Below are 20,957 nucleotides of genomic sequence, written 5' to 3'. Positions count from 1 at the left end.
TAGATAAATTTGCCAACAATTACTGTCTACTTCCCTTATTTTCCATTCTTCTTTTTTCTTTTCTTAAAATGCAGAAAGTAAATGAGGAAAGGTGTGTATGTATACAGAAGGGGGAGAAAAATATCTGGTTCTTCTCATCTTAGAATGCCAGGGGTAATTTATCATCACTTTTTCAACTCCTATTACCAACAGACAAACATAATAATGGTCTAACTGCTCCACAGTTCATAATGTGTCTGGTTCTTCTTTCTTCATCCTCCCCAACTTATGATTGCCTTTTATCTTCTGATATATCATACACCTTATATTTAGTATACTCTTTTTTTTCTTTCTTTATCAATTCATTTTTTGTCAGTGTGTGCAAACTTCCCTTGCCAAATTATTTCAAAGGGAAGATTTGTGAAATGATGGCATAGTGCTAAATTAATTAAGATAGAATGCATGTCTGTTAGAGTCTCAGTGAAAATAAAGTTTCAACAGTTCAAACAGGATAATGAATAACAGTATTTTTTTTCAAATCTTAGTATAGTGATTAAACAGTAAAATCACAACAGAATTTATAAGCTTGAAGCTCTTAATGTAGGATTTTTTTTTGGTTTTATTTATTTATACTTGCACCAACACAGTATGGGTCATATGGCGACTTTCCAGCTTTACTGTTGGAGGAAGACCTCAGGTGCCCCGCTTTGCTTTATTGTAAGCTAGCTGGATACCTTCCTCGCATAAAGAATCTAAAGTCCCTGTTGGGATTCGAACCCACAGTGGTGAGGGGAAAGTTGTTTGTCTAACACTGTGTTTAAGATGCAGTGATGAAAATAATCTAAGATGAGTAACAGTTCAAAATGTATATTTCATAAAGCTCAATCTGTGAATTTTTATCCTACAAAAAAACAGTTATTAATATGTGTCTGATGGCAATTTAAGTTATGTGAGGACTTTTCAATTTCCGTTTTAAACCATAACTTCTGTGTTATTATGCAATTAATACAGTATACATGTACTCATGTTGGGAATTACAATACAGATGAAACCCAATGCATGTACATCACTCTGACAGAATCCTTTCGGTGCTCAGGTGACATAGGTGAATAAGAAACCTTATTGCAAACCGGCTAAGTATCATTTGAAGGCAGCCCACTCTGCATAGCCGCGCAGCAGCTGCAAAGTGCTGGAAAATTGATTTTAAATATACTGATACAGAAATCCTTTAAACTTATATATTATGGATGCATCAAAATTCAAAGTTATATTATTTAACATTTTAGGAATTAGAGTGTTAAGCGCATTGTACTATAACATAGTTTAAATGAACTATAAATTTATAAACAGTTCTACATTTTACAAACCACCCTAGATAAACGAAAGTTAATGAAATATTCATGGTTTAATACATCATAATTTGTCAGACAGCTATATAATATATAGTATATATCTCCCTGGTGGGGCATTAAGGTTTGATATACTCAACACTTCCATTAATATATCAATATAAACTCACCAGTTAGTAAGAAAGGTTATTGGTGCAGCATTTACAAATTAAATATATTGACACAATTTCATCCAGACAATTTAACCTGGAAGTGAAAGTGATTTAAAGTCCTTGACATCAGAATAGAGAAAGGCCAGTTTGCATTGTCGGTGCCATGACTGATCTGAGGCTCTAGTCTGTTGGAAGCCCAATTATATTAAAATTAGTCCTTAACTTTAAACGCACTTATCCGAATTTAAAGCAAGGCAAATATGTAACAGTACTTTGGTAGGTTAAGTGTTAATTGAGGTGTTGATACAAAAAATTAAGGTCACATAACATTAAATATCATTTTCAGCTTTATAAAACCTGGGCATGGAATGAAGAAGTTGGTATTTTAACACTATATACAAGGTGTTTTTGAGAATCCATTCAATATAATTTTATAGATCCGAGGCACACTATATAAAGCATCTAAATGGTTAGAAATGTCTTCTATTTTGTCTTATTATCATTTCAAACCTATCGCAAACTGTATGGGTGTCAACCTCAGATATCAGAAATAACTCTGTCCAAAGTTGGCACTGTAACTGCTGACCTTGTAAGGCCACAGTACATTTATTCAATTATGATCAATTAATCAGTGCCAGAGAGAATGTAGACTCTGCTGTATCAATCTGTTGATGGATGAGCACCTTAAAGGTGATTGACTTCTCATGAACAAATTAATTCATTGGGTACTAATTGGTTAAACTAACTATCAATTAGTAACAGATATTGACAAGACAATATCAATTATGTTTATCCTCATACTAAAATATGATAACTGGACATGCTGGTCATAATCAAAATAACGGCTCAGATTTTCATTATAAACATTTAAATACTTTAATTTGATTATTCTGTATAATATTCAGTAATGAGTACTACCCTGTGTTTTGAATTTGGACTTCAGTGTATCTAGATGTTGAAAAAGATGTGGATCATCAAAACATCATATATAACTAATGATAAACAACAACAATGTATGGGGAAAAATGCTTCAAAATTAGAACTCAGATTAGCCTCTCATAGTGATACCTAAGTAGATCATACTTTTACTATTAAATAACCTTTCTGCAATTTACTTGATTACAAAGGCAGGCTAAAATGGCATTATAAAAATATATCAAACATAATCACAAGTAATTAAACCCCATGTGAAATTACTTTCGGGATTTATCAAAGAAGAAAAATTTGCAATTATCTTAATACCTTCTTTTTTTCCAGGCATGTTGAGAAGAGTTGGGAGAATTTACACCTGTAAAATTCTGGTGGGAAGGCAAACATGCCAGAGTTATCAGTATAAATTATTACTTAATCAATTAAATGATTAGGAATAATTTGGTGAACTCCTATTTTCTGGGATGAAAAAATTAATCTCTCTCCCTTTGATTTATTAACAATTATTTCAACCTGTAATTTTCACAGATCCGTATAGATAAGTGAAGGTTAGAGATGAAATATCCAGATTTCTCCCTGATGCACACATGATAATTTTTACTACATGTATTTTATAAAAAAAAAATTATGCAGACCAATAATAAAATTGCTTGCTATCTGAAATATAGAAGCTTGGATTCCGACGAGGCTCTCTGACAGGCTTTCAGTAAGCGGCATGGTTTAACATATTTCTGTATTGCAATTAAGTAATGAAATTAACGACAATCAATATTAAATTATTCTAGTCAAGAGTAAATTTTAATTTGTGCAATGTTAGAATAATTCTCAAGTGTGACAACTTTTTCAATGATGACATTTTGTTGCAAATTAAGCTGATGCCCAGTAATACAGTATGGTTCTACAGAAACAAATCCTCCAACTGCATGAAAATGATACATAAGAGATACAGAAACACAGTGCTATACAAATGTCAGTGCATAACGTTTGTTGCAATGTCAAAGCAAGTGTATATAGTACAATATGGCCTGTACAATACGAGATTTTATTAATTTTTAACAATGAATGTGAAATATTTAAATTTAGTATCAAAACTGAGCAGTCTATCAGTTACATTGAGTCTATAGTGTGGGTGCAGTCGGTCCAATGGTTCGAATATAAATCAGTAGACCAGGAGTTTAATCAGACTTTTCCAACAAAAATTACAGACAAGAATTATAATACAGTCTTTTAGATGAGACTTTAAAAACAAAAGTAACCACTGAAGATCTAGTTAGTTGTTTCTCCTGGAAATTGAAGTCATTTCTGTATCCACAGTACTTATAATACTTCAATAAATAAAATTACTTCTCATTTAGTGTGAGCTTCAGGTGGGCCGATTAATAAACATATTACCACTAGGTTTGCATAATAAATAATTATGTAACTTGGTCTTGACTCTAAGCAAACATAAAGGACTTTATTTTTAACAACTTTGACCAACAGCATGTCATTTAAATCAGGGTTCTCATACAAGAGTTTGTAAGATTTCACTTTCTTTTTGACATGGCATGAATTTACCTGATATTCATTTCATGTACAACATAAAACAACTTTTTTAGCACAATGACATGCCTCTCCAATAGTCTCTAAATTGCTAACTAAAATCTTACCAAGTCAAAATATGTCATATTTATTGTTAACAGTACTTCCTGTTGAAAATGTAATAACGCTCTTGGCCTGTTCAAATTCTTAAACAAATCTTTTACCATTTCTTTTTTTACAAGGTGTATATTTTCTAAGTCTATAAAAAACAAAATTAATCCATCAATCAACAACTCTGCTGGAATATGGCTTATGTTTAACATAACCAGTTTGGGGGCTGATTTTTTTTCCAACCTTTGAATTTTTTGTTATATATAGAGATCACAGCACCCAGTCTGAACCGAATGACATCTCTTAGTTGATATAAGTATAACTGTAATAAAATTGATATAAAACTACTAAATAAAACGTATGTATTTTCTATTGGTGTATGATTTGGAAAACAATCATGCAACTGTTTTTCTCATCCGTTATCTCCGAAGCAGTTGTTAAATGTTGTTACCTTTACGTTACCATGGAAATGCTGTTTTTACCCCTGTTCGTAAAAAAAAGGCAGTGTGTGAGATTTGTTGAACTTTATTTTTATGATTGTTTATCTTTAATCATTGGAGATCTTTATGGTCTTTTTTCAACAATAATTATCCAAGATATTTGTTTGGTTTCCTGTAGAAGTTGGCAGGCAATAGACAATCACCGAGAAATGGAACCAATAAGAATGTGCACTGATAAACTGCTGTCCTAAACTTTATTCATCTAAGAATAATTAACTTGCTATTTATATAACTTATCTAAGTTGCATAATTATAATGAGTGACTAATATTGAAAGCCATTTGTAACATTTCAAGGCTCTCTTTTCATGTTTCACCTTAGTGCAATAACTGGTAATAAACTCCTATTAAATTTAGAAGCACTTAACCCATTACTGTACTTAAAAGTGGCGATATATTCATTATAAAGCTATACCTACCCTAAAAACAAATTATTTTAAATGGTTTGTCTATCATTTACTTACTGTTACAAAAAATTTCTGTTTCTTTATTATATTAAAAAAGAACAGAATTTAAATTACTGGTATCTTTAATTCTGCCTTCAAATTCTTTTTAATACTTTAAAAAAATCAAATAACCGCATCTCAATAACACTGGCGTAAAGTGAAAATTAATCTAAATGAACATAACAGTAACATTGTAATAAATAAAACTTTGTTTCTTTTCAATCATTTTTAACATTTTTCCGTTACTTTTAATAACAAAATTGTTGGCAGAGATTGCATGGACGTGGTGTATTTGTCATGTTTACGTGAAATCTCTATTCAACTCCTACTTCAGGTTTTCATATCAAAATAATTTAATGGAGGTCAAATTGCCTACCAATTGTGGAGAGGGTAAATTTCAATTAGAGCAAATAAATAAAATAATTTCTTCATTTCAAAACTAGCTGGATCGATGCCAGAGCCCCAAACTGATATGACAATAAACATTACACAATCTCTTTAATAAGCCCTGCGATATGGTATAGAAGTCGGGAATGTTTGCACAATTAATAACCTCGTTGAATGACATCTCACATTAAAGAAAGTTGTCCAGAGTGAACAATATAGTTTGACAGTTATTATGAACATACTAACACTTGCGTAAGCCGACATGTCACCCCGTATCATTTATTAAACTTTTAAAATCCCCCCATAACAGCAAATAAACAAGAACGTGAAATAACTATCGCACTAACCAGAATGACTTTTATTACGTTACTTTTATGAAAGGTATATATCAATAACAAACACTTTTTCAATTTTTTTTGCGAGTCAAAATCTTATTGTTATACCAGTTTTATTTGCTAACAAAATAAACCCTCCGGAAGGAAATACAAGGCGTCCTATGTTAGAGAAAGGTGTATCCCATGTTAAGTTTAAAACCAACCATAAAAGTCTAATAAAATTAAATTTTATAAGCCAAGAGGGCAGTACATTCATATCTGGACAATGTAAAACTTTGGCTAAAATATAATTAAAAGGTCTACTGGTATTTGAACATCTCCGATTACAAAGGTCAAAGTGCAGAGGGCATGGGAAGTTAAGTGAAGTATTTGTCCCTGATGACCTGTGTCCTTGGTGATCATCCTCATTTCCTATTGGGTATTAAAAAGTTGGGTTTTTTTCATTCCTTCCAAAACCAAAATTTTTCTTTCTAAAATCTATTTATATTAACAATTATAATTATTTAACTCTTCTGAAGCCTGCCTAGCACCAATGCATTACCGCCATACCATATTTCTTAATTATCTCGACATTCCTAAACTTAGATATCAAGACATTCCAAAACTCTAATAGATAATATGATGTTAAACGATACCTATTGAATTCTGCTCAATCATGTTGGGCAGATAATTAGACAATACCATTAATAACGCATTGATAAATTAATTCATCATCTGATCTAGTCAATGTAAAATGAAACTCCTAATACCTTGACACACTATGGGTACACTATGGGTAACCCATAAACAAATTAAAGAATTTAGAATTTTCTGTAAAGCAATCTGTCTTATGTTGACCTTCGACTGGCATTTCATTTCATTTTAGATCTTAAAATGCCAATTTCTGGCACAAAAACGTCTATTAATTAGCCTAGGTCTCATATTTAAATAAGAATTCAAGGGCATGCAAGTAAGACACAACGATGTAATCAATATGACTATTTATATCTACATATCTTTTTCTATTGCTTACTAAAATAAAGTTTTAAATGCTTAATTTTTCTGGGGGATTTTTTGTTGTTTTTTCTGTTTTGTGTTGCTGTTTTTAGGGGGTTTTTTTGTTGCTGCTTTTTTTTCCCTGAAGGTATTGGTGATGGTTACTTTGTTTTTTTCATTTCTCTTTTATTACATACACAATGAAAAAGTTCTTTTATCCCGATTGAATTTAAATCATTCATACCATTTATTTTAATGAAAGAACAACATATTTATCTCCCTTTATATTCTACTTTATTAGTACTACAATATATTAGCATAATTTCCTCCTTTATGTTTTTATTAAATTAATAGATTACTAATTAAAGGTCATGACTTGTTTATTAAAACTTCTGACAAAGATGTCTTTTATTTGAAAAAGACGAGTAGTAACAAGAATTTTGCTAATACAATAGAATTGAAAGCAACAAAGCTTGATCCCATATATATACCCTGCTGTAAACACAAGTGATTTAGCCTTTGCCATCTGTATAGAGCCAGGCCCGAGTCCGCATATCTGTGCAGTCTCGCCAGACTTTATACTGCTGGTAGCTCAATTTTTTTGTATTTTAATACTGAAATCCCTAAAAATTAAAATGGACTGTTCCAAATTCAAAGAAGGGTAAATCCATTACAAATTTTTAGCATGTTCAAGATTAACACGGCCTCCGAGTCACAGTGACTAAGCTGGTCAAAATAACAGAAAACGGGGTCATTGTGAAAACATATATTTTCCCATCATACAACAATAGCTGGTAGTTCACTATCTACCAGTATATCTAAAGACAGATGATCAGGGAGATTATCCCTTGTTATACTATGTGGTACAAGGCACAGGTACCTTCGTAATCCTTTAATCTGAAGCCATGTGGCGTCTAGATGTGAAACAACGCTTTTTTGGTTAACAGCAGGTGTATAGCCAAGTACTTTTCTGCATAGCAAGTCTTAAACTAAAATAAATTCATATCTAGGTTTATTTGAATAATAACATTCAATTTAACTGAGGTTGACTTCTAAGAAGTCTTAAATAAGCTTTAAGTGAAGTTAGCATTATACATGAACTCACCATCAAAGAAAAGAGACCTCATCATAAGCTAGTGACTTCAGGAGCTACCTTCACATAAACACCAATTAAGGCGCTAATTGGTCATTTTCCATAAACAATTCCAACAGAATTGTACTTATCTTTATTACCACTACATTAAGGGACATGAAATGTTTTCATTGAAAGAGGCCAACTTTGGGACTGATGATTCTTTTCCCACTTTTTTAAATTAATATCAACTATAATTATATACATTAATTATTTACAAATTAATTATCTTATGCAGTTATCCTATAAAACAGTAAAGGTTACAGTTGAAACAAACACTGATTAAGATTTTCACTAAGATAAATTTAGATAATAAATATCATATTTCAATGTATACATTATGTATGTGCATGTACACAATAAAAGCTAGATTTTTATCAAAAACTATACAAGATCTTGTTTCAAAAGACAGTGATAAACCTGTCATTATATAATTTAACACCTCCTTCCTGACTTAACAAGCCAGGATATATGAATTATATTACAAGTTTATATGTATAATTTATTACCAGTTTACATCAATTTTGTTCATTACATAATATTAATGCCCCTATTTTTACCCTTCAGATTAAACTTCAAAATTAAACCAGCTAAAACTATAATGTACTAAAACCAATGGTAACTAACACAATGCATGCTGACTGCAAACTGTCGGTAAAATACCAAAATGCGACCAGTGCAGACCATGATCAGATGGCACTGTCAGTCTTCTTCATATTTCACAATTTTTTCCTAAGTAAAGTTTTTGTCCAGTTTGATATTCCTGCCAATAACACTCACAAGATGGGCTGGCAGTATCAGGAGATATGAGTACATTTAAAATACAAAGCATGGTAGGTGTTAAATATTCACCAACAAAAATAACAACTAAAATTAACTATTTCTATGATAATACTAGTATACAGTAATTAATCTTTTACTTACAAATGACATTTAGCCTGCTTTCCATCACATAATTGACTTTGTCCTTGCATAATGCTTAATGAATTAAACCTGATATATAATTCAAAATATAAATCCACAATTTTCTTTTCCAATTCTTGTAGCCAGCCACAATTTAATCTACACGAGATAATAAACAAATCATTTAAAACTAACAAAAAACTATTTTAGAGTTTCACTAGTTGACCGAAAACTTGTCTTGTATTCAAGACACGCAAAAAAACACTTGAACATAATCTTTTCATTCACCGACTTTATTGTCCGGCCCGATTAAAGAAATGTTTTGCACAATTTGATGCAACTTTTTGCGATCAATTAAAACACCGGCGTCCTTAATACCCCAGCAGGTATCAAGGGTATCAAATCATTTCTCTTCAAACATACAAGCAGTTTAATCCCCGCACTAACCATTTGATCTAATCTTACGTTCAAATACCTACATACACTGCATCATCTTAAAGCAAATCGTAACGGCGTGTCTTTGTAAACTGACCAATAGGAATTAGTGAAGAATCCGCAAATAATCCTTTAAGTCTAAAGCAAACTTTGTGAACAATTTCAAGTACTCTCAACATGTCAGAGATAGGGATCTGTGGATAAATAGTCATTCCTCAACAAACACTTTTACCCAGCGTTGTAAAAATTCTGTACAATCCTTGGCCCGAAAGTAAACATGTCTGATTATAAGTGATGATACCAAAAAAATTTATATGAGGCAACTTGAAACTGAAAGATGACCCCCTCATATCCTTCAATAACTATAATATAAAACGATATAAAACGGTCAAATTATGTCTCCATAAAGTTTCAATGATGCAGATATTATTTCTATAAAGTTTAGTACATTCAGATCAAATTTCAATCTGATAACAATATACGTCTGATGATAAAAATTATTTTAAATGTATTTTAAATCTATGACACTCGATACCTCTGATTTTAAAATGCATTTAATGCATATCTGTATGTTTGTTTACAAGTAATTCAGTACAAATAATGATATAAAGAAGGAGTACAATGCTATTCATACTGCTACAGAGTGATCTCCCTTTAAAGTGCAAATTGTTATGTGTAGTTATTTTTAAATATTTATAAATAACATTGACAAAGTAATGATTGAAACTTGAAATATAATGTAATTGCATATATAAGCAAAAACCTTAAAGTAGATTATACATACATGTCCTTGTCAATTTACAAATTAGTTTTTAAATACTTTGTGAACTCCCTGGGAGTATTTTTAGCTGCATTTTTTGTTACCTGTACAAAACTAAAGAACCAATTGCAGTTTACCACTAAAAGTTTCATATTGTGACCTCCATATTAATATCTAAAATTGTTCAAAGACTCACCAGAAAAACTAACAAGTCCCAAATTCAAAGTAGGGCAACTCAACTACATAAGCTTATAGGAGAGCAAAGGGTTAAACTCTTTGATATTTAGTAATAATTGGTCACGACAAATGGAACAGATAACAACACATCTGATGGTTACATTATCTTAATGGTCTTCTTTACTAAGCTTGATCAGTTATTGTTATCTCACACTAGGTCAATAAAGGACCATGTCCAGTGCTAACAACATTATCTTCCTTATAGAAATAAACCTACAATTATCTCCCCAACCATCTATGCTTTGATGTTCCTCTATTATAAGTCATCCCCTTTCTCTACTCTCTTACATTATACAGTAAGATAACAGTCTTTGTTACACCATTTATCATTCAAGCTACATTAAACCATGTCCACATTATGCAAACTATGTTTATTTATACTGCTTTCATTAGTCCCCTTTAAGTGTTTTATACCCTGCAAATTTAGTATAATCTTTTATGGATCAGTAAATTTAGCATAATCTTTTATCTTCCTCCCACAATTTATAACACTCCTTTCAAAAAAACTTTTTTCACATTGAAGACTATAATTGTGTCAGCTCTGACTACATGTCCTTCTGTCATGTGTTACACTTTTACCTACACTTTTACCTTTTCTCACAACACCTTTATTAAAAGGGCTGGTTATCTTAGATATTTGGTTTGGTGTGTTGGTAACTTTCATGGTCCTCCTTTTAACCTTTGCGTGAATTTTCAGATTGACTAGGTCAAGGTCACCAAAGCCCTTGTAACCTTTACAGATTAGGTCAAGGTCATCACAGCCCTTGTAACCTTTGAGTAAAGTTTCATACAGATTAGGTCAAGGTCATCTTTGAGTAAAGTTTCAGACTGATTTGGTCAAGGTCATCACAGCTTAAATATATTTTTCTGCATTTCCTTATAATAACATTACTTCAGCTCTATTAAAAAGTGACATTAGGAAGCTGGGAAATGTTACGATTACCACATCTAATGTCTCATTAGAACTGTCTCTGTACTCATCAAGAATATTATACTTTGATGCCAAATAGTCATTATAGTACAAAGTTCTCATAGCTATATTTAATGGATGAAACTTTAATTTAGTTGAAAAGAAATTTTGACAGTGTTGTATATTTATATAGAGTTAGGGTATCTGAAAATTCTGCATTGAGAAAAACTCCAGCAACATTTTTCCATATATTACACTGCAATAAATACATACTTTTAAGACTTTTGATTCAAACTCATTCTTATACATGTATACAAAATGACAATAATAAAGTCGAAAGTCTGTAACTTATGTTATTTTTTTTATATGTTTAATATTTGGCATTTAAATTGAAAGAGAAAAGAATGAAAATTGACAAATATGCAATAATTCCTTTATCATACACATGCTGGTTTTTTTTTCATCTTCAATAATTTGACAATTAAAATTCAGAAATATGAGATAATGAAAGTGACTCACCAAAAAACTTATAGGGATATAATTCCACATTAAACCTGACATCACAAAACATGAATTGTTCAATTAATAGCATAGATTTTCATCTTGCTGCTTTAGCTTTCACTGATACTATCTTAATTCCACATTCTTTCTTCACTAATAGTTTAACAGATAGAGCCAAACAAACATTTAGATTATCTTTAGGGGGTTACCACTGTCAAAATTCTACCAAGATTGCATACAAGAATGTTTCACAGTTTGTCTAAAATACTTTACAATCATCCAATTGGCATACAACATTGATGGAGCCAATTTATTTTTCACAGTTGTTTTTTGTTACTTGTCAAAATAGAATTGGTACAAAGGGTGATACAATCATGCAATCAAAAGATTGTACAAATCTCCTCGAGAAAAAACAAAATAACCTCAAACTCAATTACAAAATAATTGTATGGATAGCATTTTTTAAGTTGGTTGCAAAAGCATTATGCAAAAAGTGATATTCTTTCAATTTGCGTCCTCAGCTTAACTATACAATAAATTAATTCGCAAGGACAATAAAATTCTATATAATTAAGCATTGTTTCTTTATGGTGATTAATTATCACTATTTCTAAACAAGTAGTAACCATTATAAGACAAATAACACTTGAAGAATGTAGCCAGTAATAGTAATGATAAAAACATATATATCAGTGTGGTGTTACAGTTTGGGAATGCTTTCTCTCTGCTACCCATATAAGTATTAAACTCTATGAGTAGGTCAGTTGATGTGCAATGCACTTGTCCAGCTTTGAATTTAAACACTTGTCAATAAGTAACATGTCAAAATATAAATACAGAACTTCTTACAGAATAATTTTGATCAGGCTGCAAATATGTCCAGACTGGCCAGTGTCACTTGACCGTTGTGGCACAGATTTGTTGTTACTGTCACCAGCTAACACCCAAATGGTTATAGCCTTTATGACCTTTCTAGATTATCTCTGGACATCTTAAAAGCAGGTTTCATGATAAAAGTTCAATTTGCTGACAATCTAAAAAGATTTAATAGTAAGACCTTGGTGATTCTTATTGATCTATATTTTCAATTCAATTAGCCACATCAATTAATGAAATCAAGTTAAAGTTAATTTATAACTTAGCTACACATCAATTTAGGAAATCAAGCCAAAGTTAATTTATAACTTAAAAGACATAATTTAAGAAAGATTATGACTGCAGAAAACATACCGGTATTGATAACAAAGAGTATATCTGCCAAGTCATTGTATTTATGTATTTCCTCTTTTAGTTAGTTATAATTCACAAGGGAAACATAATGATATCAAAAGGAATATAAAGAACCTACCAATGTCAACCAATTAAGAAACATGTCTACATACCTTCTGTATGACAAGCTAATAATTTGTAAACTATTCTTTAATGATAGTTAGACTAGCACAACAAATATTGTGGCAAATTTTAACTATTTATTTTATAGAAGTATAGGTTGTACTGACACAAGGACTATTTCTTGTTAGCCAGCAGCCATCTTAAATGGACTTGTGCATCTTTCAATTTGTACAAAACCATTAATCATTTTAGTGAAGATTTCAAAAAAAGAAGTGACTGTATTGCCAATAGTGCAGATCATGATAAAATGGCACAATATTGTGCTGCCAGACTATGCTTGGTCTGCAATGATGCCCCAAGCAGGCTTTGTGCTGCCAGACTATGCTTGGTCTGCAATGATGCCCCAAGCAGGCTAAGGGTTTGACAAGCGCCATACACCAACTTATTCCCATTTGCTTGAAATTGCATTTATGATTTTATTGCATGAACTAGTGAAAAAAAAATACAATTTGGCTGGTGGCACAGATCCCCTACCCTTGCCATAATGACAGTTCTTACCATATTTTAAGAACAGTGGACAATGTACTAGGATTACTGTACATGCCTAAATTATAGACAGACTGCATGTAACAATGCTACAACTTTTCTTCTCTATATAACAAACAGTACAGTGACTGTCATCTTCAGGCAAACTTACTCTGACATAACTCCTAACACATTATTAAACATCTCAAGTAGTATTAAAGCTACTTCACTAAATTTGATAAATTAGGAATACATTTTTGGCTGAGGAGAATTCCTTTTGGCATTGTATTCCGAAGAAAAAGAGATATTGCATTATAATTCTGTAGACAGAGAAACAACAGGGGAATATCATTATGCCAGGGACCTTCATTCCAAAACGTTTTTACAAATTTTATTAATTTACTCTAAATGCTGATGTTAACAAAGTTTGAAGCATGACCATGTAGAGACAAGAAGTCAATTATCTAAAATGGTTGGTAAACAGTCTGGAAATACCTACAAGTAATTTTCCAACAATGTTGTCAATAATCAATCAAATTCACAAATTGGCTGTTCTTGCAACTAATTTTATCAAAATTTACCTAATTTCATGGCTCAAAATTGTTGTAGTTTTCAAGCGTTTTGTCGACCTTGAAAAAAGTACTGAACCTGATTTAATCATCCAACAAAATTTCATTGGATATGCTGAGCATTATCCGCTGTAGACTAGAAGGACCATATAATTATTAGAAAAGGACAGCAAAACAATGATTTTAGCATGTTTAAATTGAGCTAATATGCATGAAGTATTACCAAGTGTTACAGGTAAATCTCACATGGGGCATCACTGGTCTGTGTAACATTGAAAATTATTTTCCCTCCCTACCTAATGATCAGGAAAGATGTAAAAACAGACCTGTACATAATAATTCTCATCATTTCTATCTTCAGTTGTGTTTGTTGCCTTGGTGATGATGCTTAAACACATACAAAATATATAAACTGTTTCTGCAGACGTTAACCATTCAAAACACAGGGCTATTTAAGTATTTACATTATTTCGTAAAATTTTCACTGTGCAAGTTTCTGATTTCCATATGATAAACTATTGCAGAAAACTTGTGTTACTTCCATCATATATTTTAAATGAGCATTAGTAACAGATCTGTGTCTTGATTATTGTTTTAAGGTCAGCACTCTCAAAATAATAATGCTTTATAACTCATTCATAATATTTATTTTAGAGTATTTCATTGAGCAACTATCAGAACCACTATCCAGTAAGGGATGACACATTCTAGCATGTAGGACTTCTGCTGAACTACATTCAATATTCCAAAATAAGGCATATACAATGTATGTGCATAAGGTAGCACACAAAAGCCTGAAAGTTCTTTCTCAAATAGTCAAGTTGAAATGCCCCTATGGAACTTTGATGATATCAGCTCAAACTGTTATATAATGGCTTATGTCTTACCTTTAGTAAAGTTACCTATTTTTCTGGTATCAAAGAGTCAGTTATTAAAGAATTCAGGGAAGATTTCACCTGTAAAATTTTGTGTTTCATATGATTATACATTTCCTTGAAAGTAAGCATGTTTTAAAGACTTCAAGTGGCATTGATCAATGATAATGACCTGCCACCAATATAGATCCAAGCCAGCAAGCACACTCCTGCAATATGACTAGACCCCTTTGCTGTCCAAATAGCCCAGTCTGTTGCACCAAAAAGCTATGTTAATGATTCCAGACTGTTTTTAGTTTGACTGTGTAGAAAGCTATAAGCTTATCCGGGGGAGCTTATCCACAAACTCTTGAATCCTTTCCCTTGAACTAACCAGTACTGAGCAACAAGTGTAAATTTTCTTGCTCAAGAAAAAGAGGGTTTGAACAAATGTGGCCAGCAATTGTTGAATTACTAGTCTGATATGTTACCCACTTAGCCATGCAACTACTTAATGATTTTATTATTTATGATGATTTTACTATGAAACCTAATGATGTTGTAACTTCTATAATATATTTTTTACAGCTTGTATCTTATTTAAAAACATAAGCTAAGGTCAGAAGTGATACAGGGAAAGTTGAGGTAAATAAGGTCCTTACATATACCACCACTGGACAATCATGACAAAATAAGTACCATGTATATGACTTAAAGAGACAAATATTGACAAAGATATACACAAACATTAAACAGAATTCTTACCAGAATAGCACAGTTACTAGATCTAGAGGCATTAAAAAATGGGACATTTAACATGAACTATTATGTGACTTATTATTAAACTAGATATGATGTTATATCTAGTAAGTCACATTATAGTTTTACTGTATCAGATACTGTCATTTTAACTATTTAAACATATGGTAATTACAAATTTATGTTTCAGTAAAACAAGGTGCATAATGCAAAAAGCATAAACTTGGCAAGGTTTTTTCAATTTATAAACACAAATCAGGTTTTTCTGACCTCAAGTGAAGACCATATAGCTTTCAATAGACCCCAGGGTCTTAAACCAGGAGTACATATAAGGTTCATTCCATTTCCTATAGTGTATTATATACAATTTTTAATTCTGAAATATACAAAGGGGTCTATTATTATTATCCAGGAGATTGCCATAACTATTTCTCAAAGTTTTATTAACCCATTAACTTGCTTGAACCAAAAGTTATCATAATTAATTAGCATTTGCCACCAGTATAAAGCCAGGCCAGACTTAACATCCATGCAATCTGACCAGGCTCTATTCATTATTGTTGACTGACAGTATCTTAATATCCTCAAAATTGACAATGAGCAGTTCCAAAAACTGGACAAGTCTGTTAAAGAAATTCAGCAGGATAAGGACAAGAAGATGACTGTAAATAAATACATTCTTTAATAAAGGCCAGTTCAGGAAACATAATTTAAACCTTTAAATTACAAAATCTTGTCTGATCTCTAAATCAGTAAACATTCATTCAATGGTCACAGTACTTTATCTATATCAGATCTATAGTAAGTTGACGAGTAAAAATTCCTTAAAATCACAATTTTTCCAAACAATTAGATCTTTGTAAAATCACAAAACTGTGATCCGTACCAATGGTCATGACTGACAATGGCATGTCAGAGAGGGCCACAGGTGACTTATCATTAGTGTAACAAAAAAACAAAATTAACCGCAATCGCAAATTTAACACCCTATGCGATAATTAGCAGATTAGGATCGTCTTTATAAAGTAAAAGTAGTTTGACACAAAGTATAAAGAGGCACTGTTAACATATTAAGTCTTTAATGAATACTGTATACAGAAAACTGATCCAGAAATAAGATAAAAAAAAGTCAACTGAACTTGATACAAAATACTTTATCACGAAATATGACAAGGTTGTTTTTTTTCCAGATACAAATGATACCATTATATTGTCCACTGGCCCTTTTTAGATGTCAAAAATCACATCATCACGATAAATTGAAAAAGACGACAATGAAAATTTGCCGGGAAATAACCATACTCTTCTAATCAATCGAAATGGAAAGCAAAGCACTCTCAGTATGTAAGGAGTATAAATATTAGGTTTCGATTAAATAAATGGCGGGCCATTACGAACAAAGAGGGCTCTCGGCAATATAAAAAGTCAACATGGAACAGCTGGTGACGGATGCGCGTTTTTACCTGAAACTCAAACAATTACCAATCACATGTGGTTCAGATATTGAAAATTTTAAGATTATTATTGCGGAGGATTTAATTTAATCATAAAAGTTTCACGAGAAATCTATTTACACGACTTGAAGGACTTGAAAACACTTAAATGTTCCTTCATTTAAATCATGCTCGTTGATAATCAGTAAACTTAAAGATCTCAGTTTAGTATCGATCAGAATTTGTAAACAAATAACCTGTATTACAAAATTGATAAAAATTATGTTTTTTCTCAAGTCAGCAAGCTTATTTCAATGTTTTAGCCATATCCATAATATCAATGTAAATATTTTTCAACCAGTCCAAAGATTTTTACACCTGTTCGAATTTCACAATTATGATTTTATGACAAACCTGTTAGCATTTTAATGACATTAAAACTCAAACATTCCCTTTTATATCGTGACACAATCTGCGCTGTAAAATTGATATAAAAATTTAACATTACCACATTATGACATAAACGTCAGACCTACTTGTTCACACCCTATCAACTTTTATGACATAATTTCATCCTTGTTTATTATACCCGAAAGGAATTGTACTAATTGTACTTTATAAAGCTAACATCGGTATTATCCAGATAAATACAGTAAGTTAAAATATGGTATGCGGACCCTGTCTGAGATTATCAGATATGGCCATCAACTTTTAGGCGATATCATGTAAAAACTTGTGAAAATCAGCAAAATATTGACTCATGACCCCTTCTGTAAAAACTAGTAAAATGTCAGCCCCCTTTGGAATATGCATTACACACTGTCAAATTTTGCTTCCCTCTCGGATCTGCGTTGGATCGCTAAAAATAATTAACATAACCACCTTAGATTACATTAGCACAGAGAACATTGCTGAAAAGCAAGAGTGAAATTCTGTAACAAACCTAATTTCACTTGACTACAATTTCTCAATGTTGGAAAAGTCTTACTCTACTAGCAGATATGCCATCATAATTTCTCAATCTCAGTAAAGAAGCAGAAATGGCATCACAATTACACCATCTTAGACTGAATTAGTATAAAGAGCAAGACTGACCAATAGAGAGATAAACTTAAATCTGTAGTGATGGGATTGCCAGCCAATATAAATGCAATCATTATTACTTCATACAAATTTCATGTACCAATAAACAGTGTTAAGTAATTCTTTAAAGTACCAGTAATCTTCTTGAGAAGACAATTAAACACATAGATCTGTAAAAAGAGCCCTAAACTGCTCAACTTAAAAGATATAAAACTTGAATACTGCTCAGCACACTGGTGCAATAATTTAGTTATAATCTCCAACAAAAAGACAGTGACATAACAATGATTGATTCCATTTACTGGAGGAGAAGTGGCAGTGAGAGAGAAGATAAATTGTTGAATAAAGAACCCGGCATCAATTCATCACAGAAACTTCGAAACTCAATTAGGAAAGGACAGTCTATGATTGAATCAAGTGACTCATCACTTCCTATATTTTCAACATCACACACTTTCTCTTCTTTCATTTGGTGAATATTGCCTCAACAAAATAGAGTTTTCCTTGTTAAATGACCTGTTATCAATAAAGATATCATAAATTTCCAGTATGTTCCAAAGTGACAAAAAAATAAAGCACATGTATCAATTAGCTCTGTAAGTTTCAAGTTAAGCACAGAATGTATGTGGAGTATATGTTACTCAGCAGGAAAACTATATTTCATCATGGTACTGTATTGGAACATGGTTACTTCAATCATCTCTACAAACTTCAATCTTTTTGAAATTATAAACAAAATGAAAGTTTTTACAATTTTGCAACAAGCATATGTCTGCTTTATCACTTTTCTAAACCAATCAGCTCAAAAAAATAGCGGCATGATCATTCATTCTCAAACATGACTGTCATACCTGAAGAAACTTAAAGAATCTGTTACAGTTAAAGCCCAATATTGTAAGAAACCTAACATGGTAAGAATCCTATTTTATTACCTCCTCAAACAATGTCAAAATAAATTAACATGAACTTCATTTGCCCCTTCATTTGTGCTGCAACTTCTTTCTTTGGACACAAAAAAAAAAACACAAAAAAACTGTACAGTTTGGGCTGCAAAAGAATTTTACCTCCAATAATGAAGTTGCAGGCCTGGGCAAGCAGTGCCACATCGGCTGCACATCTTCCCTTCACCAGCTTCCATACCTGCTGCCCCTTGAGACATCTGAAAATATTGAAATCAAATTATATCTTGGCATAAATACAAAATGTTTCCTGTTATCAATTGTTGAACAAGTCATTGGCCACAAATGATCTCAGCATTCTGCTAGATCTACGACTTGCAATTTATATATAGACAGTTATACTAACTTATACTACTGTATTGTATATTACAAAAGAATTACAGCTCATAATCTAAAATTGTAGTGCTCCACAAGCCGGTATGTGAAATGGAACACCAGTCTTGCTTTGGACTTTCAGGGCCTTTTTTAGCTTATTTGGGAAACAGGTGCCTGACTTATAAACTTGAACTGGCATTGTGAGCCCTGCATAATGTAAGGTTGGAACTTGAACAACAATCTTTTAATAAGTTTGATTTAATCAAATAACTTAAAATTTGACATGTTTAATAACTTTAAAACCAATTTTGTGTTGATCAATTATGAATGTGTGATGGTCTGAAAAACTAAATGATCTCAATTATCAATAGTAACTCTAAGAATGATGGAATTTATTTTTTACTTATTCAAATGAGTGAATTTTGAAATTGTGGCAAAGCACAAAAAAGATAGAAATAATGATTGCCTCTTTCAATGAGGTTTGATATTTGGCATTAATTTGCTTCAATTCCTGTCATAAACTGCTAAAGGGAACATATTCTACCCCTGCTACCAGTGCATATCAAGTACTCAAGTCCTGCTGACACATCCATGCCATTCTGATCATGGTCTGCACTGTTTGCTTTTTAGTCTGTACATAATTCCCTCAAAATGATGCATAAAAATATGTCCATATTTCAAGATGAACAAATACATTTAAGACATTTAGCGTGGAAAGGGTTAAGCTGATCAGAATAAGGATGAACATTATGGTAGTAAGAACTAAACTTTAAAATTACAATATTCTCTATAACCAACATCTAAATCTCCAGGCCCTTTAAATCTTTAATAAGAATAAGAGTATTTAGTAGGGAAAAATACTGTTCCATGGACCATGTTCAGAATAGATGTAGATAAAGCTGTACCTGGGAAATGACAAACTCCAGTCTTTGGCAAGAACAGAAGTTGTTCTGTTTCACTAGTTGAAGCTGACATATAACATTAACAGAGGAATTTTGTACACACACAAAAAAACTTAACCAAGTTTATTAACTACAAATTCATTTTCAGCAATTTCTTTCTCAAATTAAACAGTTGAAAAAAACAGGAGAATTTAAGACCAGGTAGTCTTTTGATAATTCCAACTTTCTGAAATATTTCTCCAGAAAGTGCAGTGAAGCAAATTATTTGTGAGGGCATGAAGCATCGATGTAATTTGACATTGTTAAATACAGTAAAGACTAGATGAGCAAATATACAAATGTGTGTTTTAATAACAGTATCATAATTCATAACTTACATGTTACTGTCTAAATTCAACAAAATTTCGAGAAAAAAAATCTAGCTCTACTTGAACTTCAAAAAACTTTTGAAAAAATACTATCTACTTGATTTTCTTCATAAAGTTTGGTGCTAGAGTTCATTAGATTTGTTAGATCTACATATCGAATATATATAACTGTTGGGCATGCATCTCATTTTACCAGACGACTGTGCACGCGAATATCGTTCAGTAACTTTTTTTTCAAAATTTAAAACCAAATCAAAAAGGTATTAAATTACACGCTGTTGGTGTTTTTTATAGTAA

General features: G+C 31.6%; 1 protein-coding gene across 2 annotated transcripts in view; it reads right to left on the bottom strand.

Annotated features, from left to right (window-relative positions):
- LOC132742383 (prickle planar cell polarity protein 3-B-like) overlaps window positions 1-20,957 on the bottom strand; it is a 60,168-nt gene that overhangs the window by 38,823 nt on the left and 388 nt on the right. The window contains exon 3 of one of the 2 annotated variants that reach the window (XM_060730771.1): window positions 19,181-19,275. In XM_060730771.1, coding sequence (XP_060586754.1) covers window positions 19,181-19,275 — 95 coding nt within the window. Of the gene's footprint in view, window positions 1-8,739; window positions 8,978-19,180; window positions 19,276-20,957 lie in introns of those variants that run through there. The other variant, XM_060730772.1, reaches the window with a different exon arrangement.

This window comes from Ruditapes philippinarum, unplaced genomic scaffold (assembly GCF_026571515.1).
Source record: "Ruditapes philippinarum isolate M1 unplaced genomic scaffold, ASM2657151v2 ctg1363_1_1_1_1, whole genome shotgun sequence".
Classification (NCBI taxonomy): Eukaryota; Metazoa; Mollusca; class Bivalvia; order Venerida; family Veneridae; genus Ruditapes; species Ruditapes philippinarum.
This window is presented reverse-complemented; position numbering and strand designations above follow the sequence as displayed.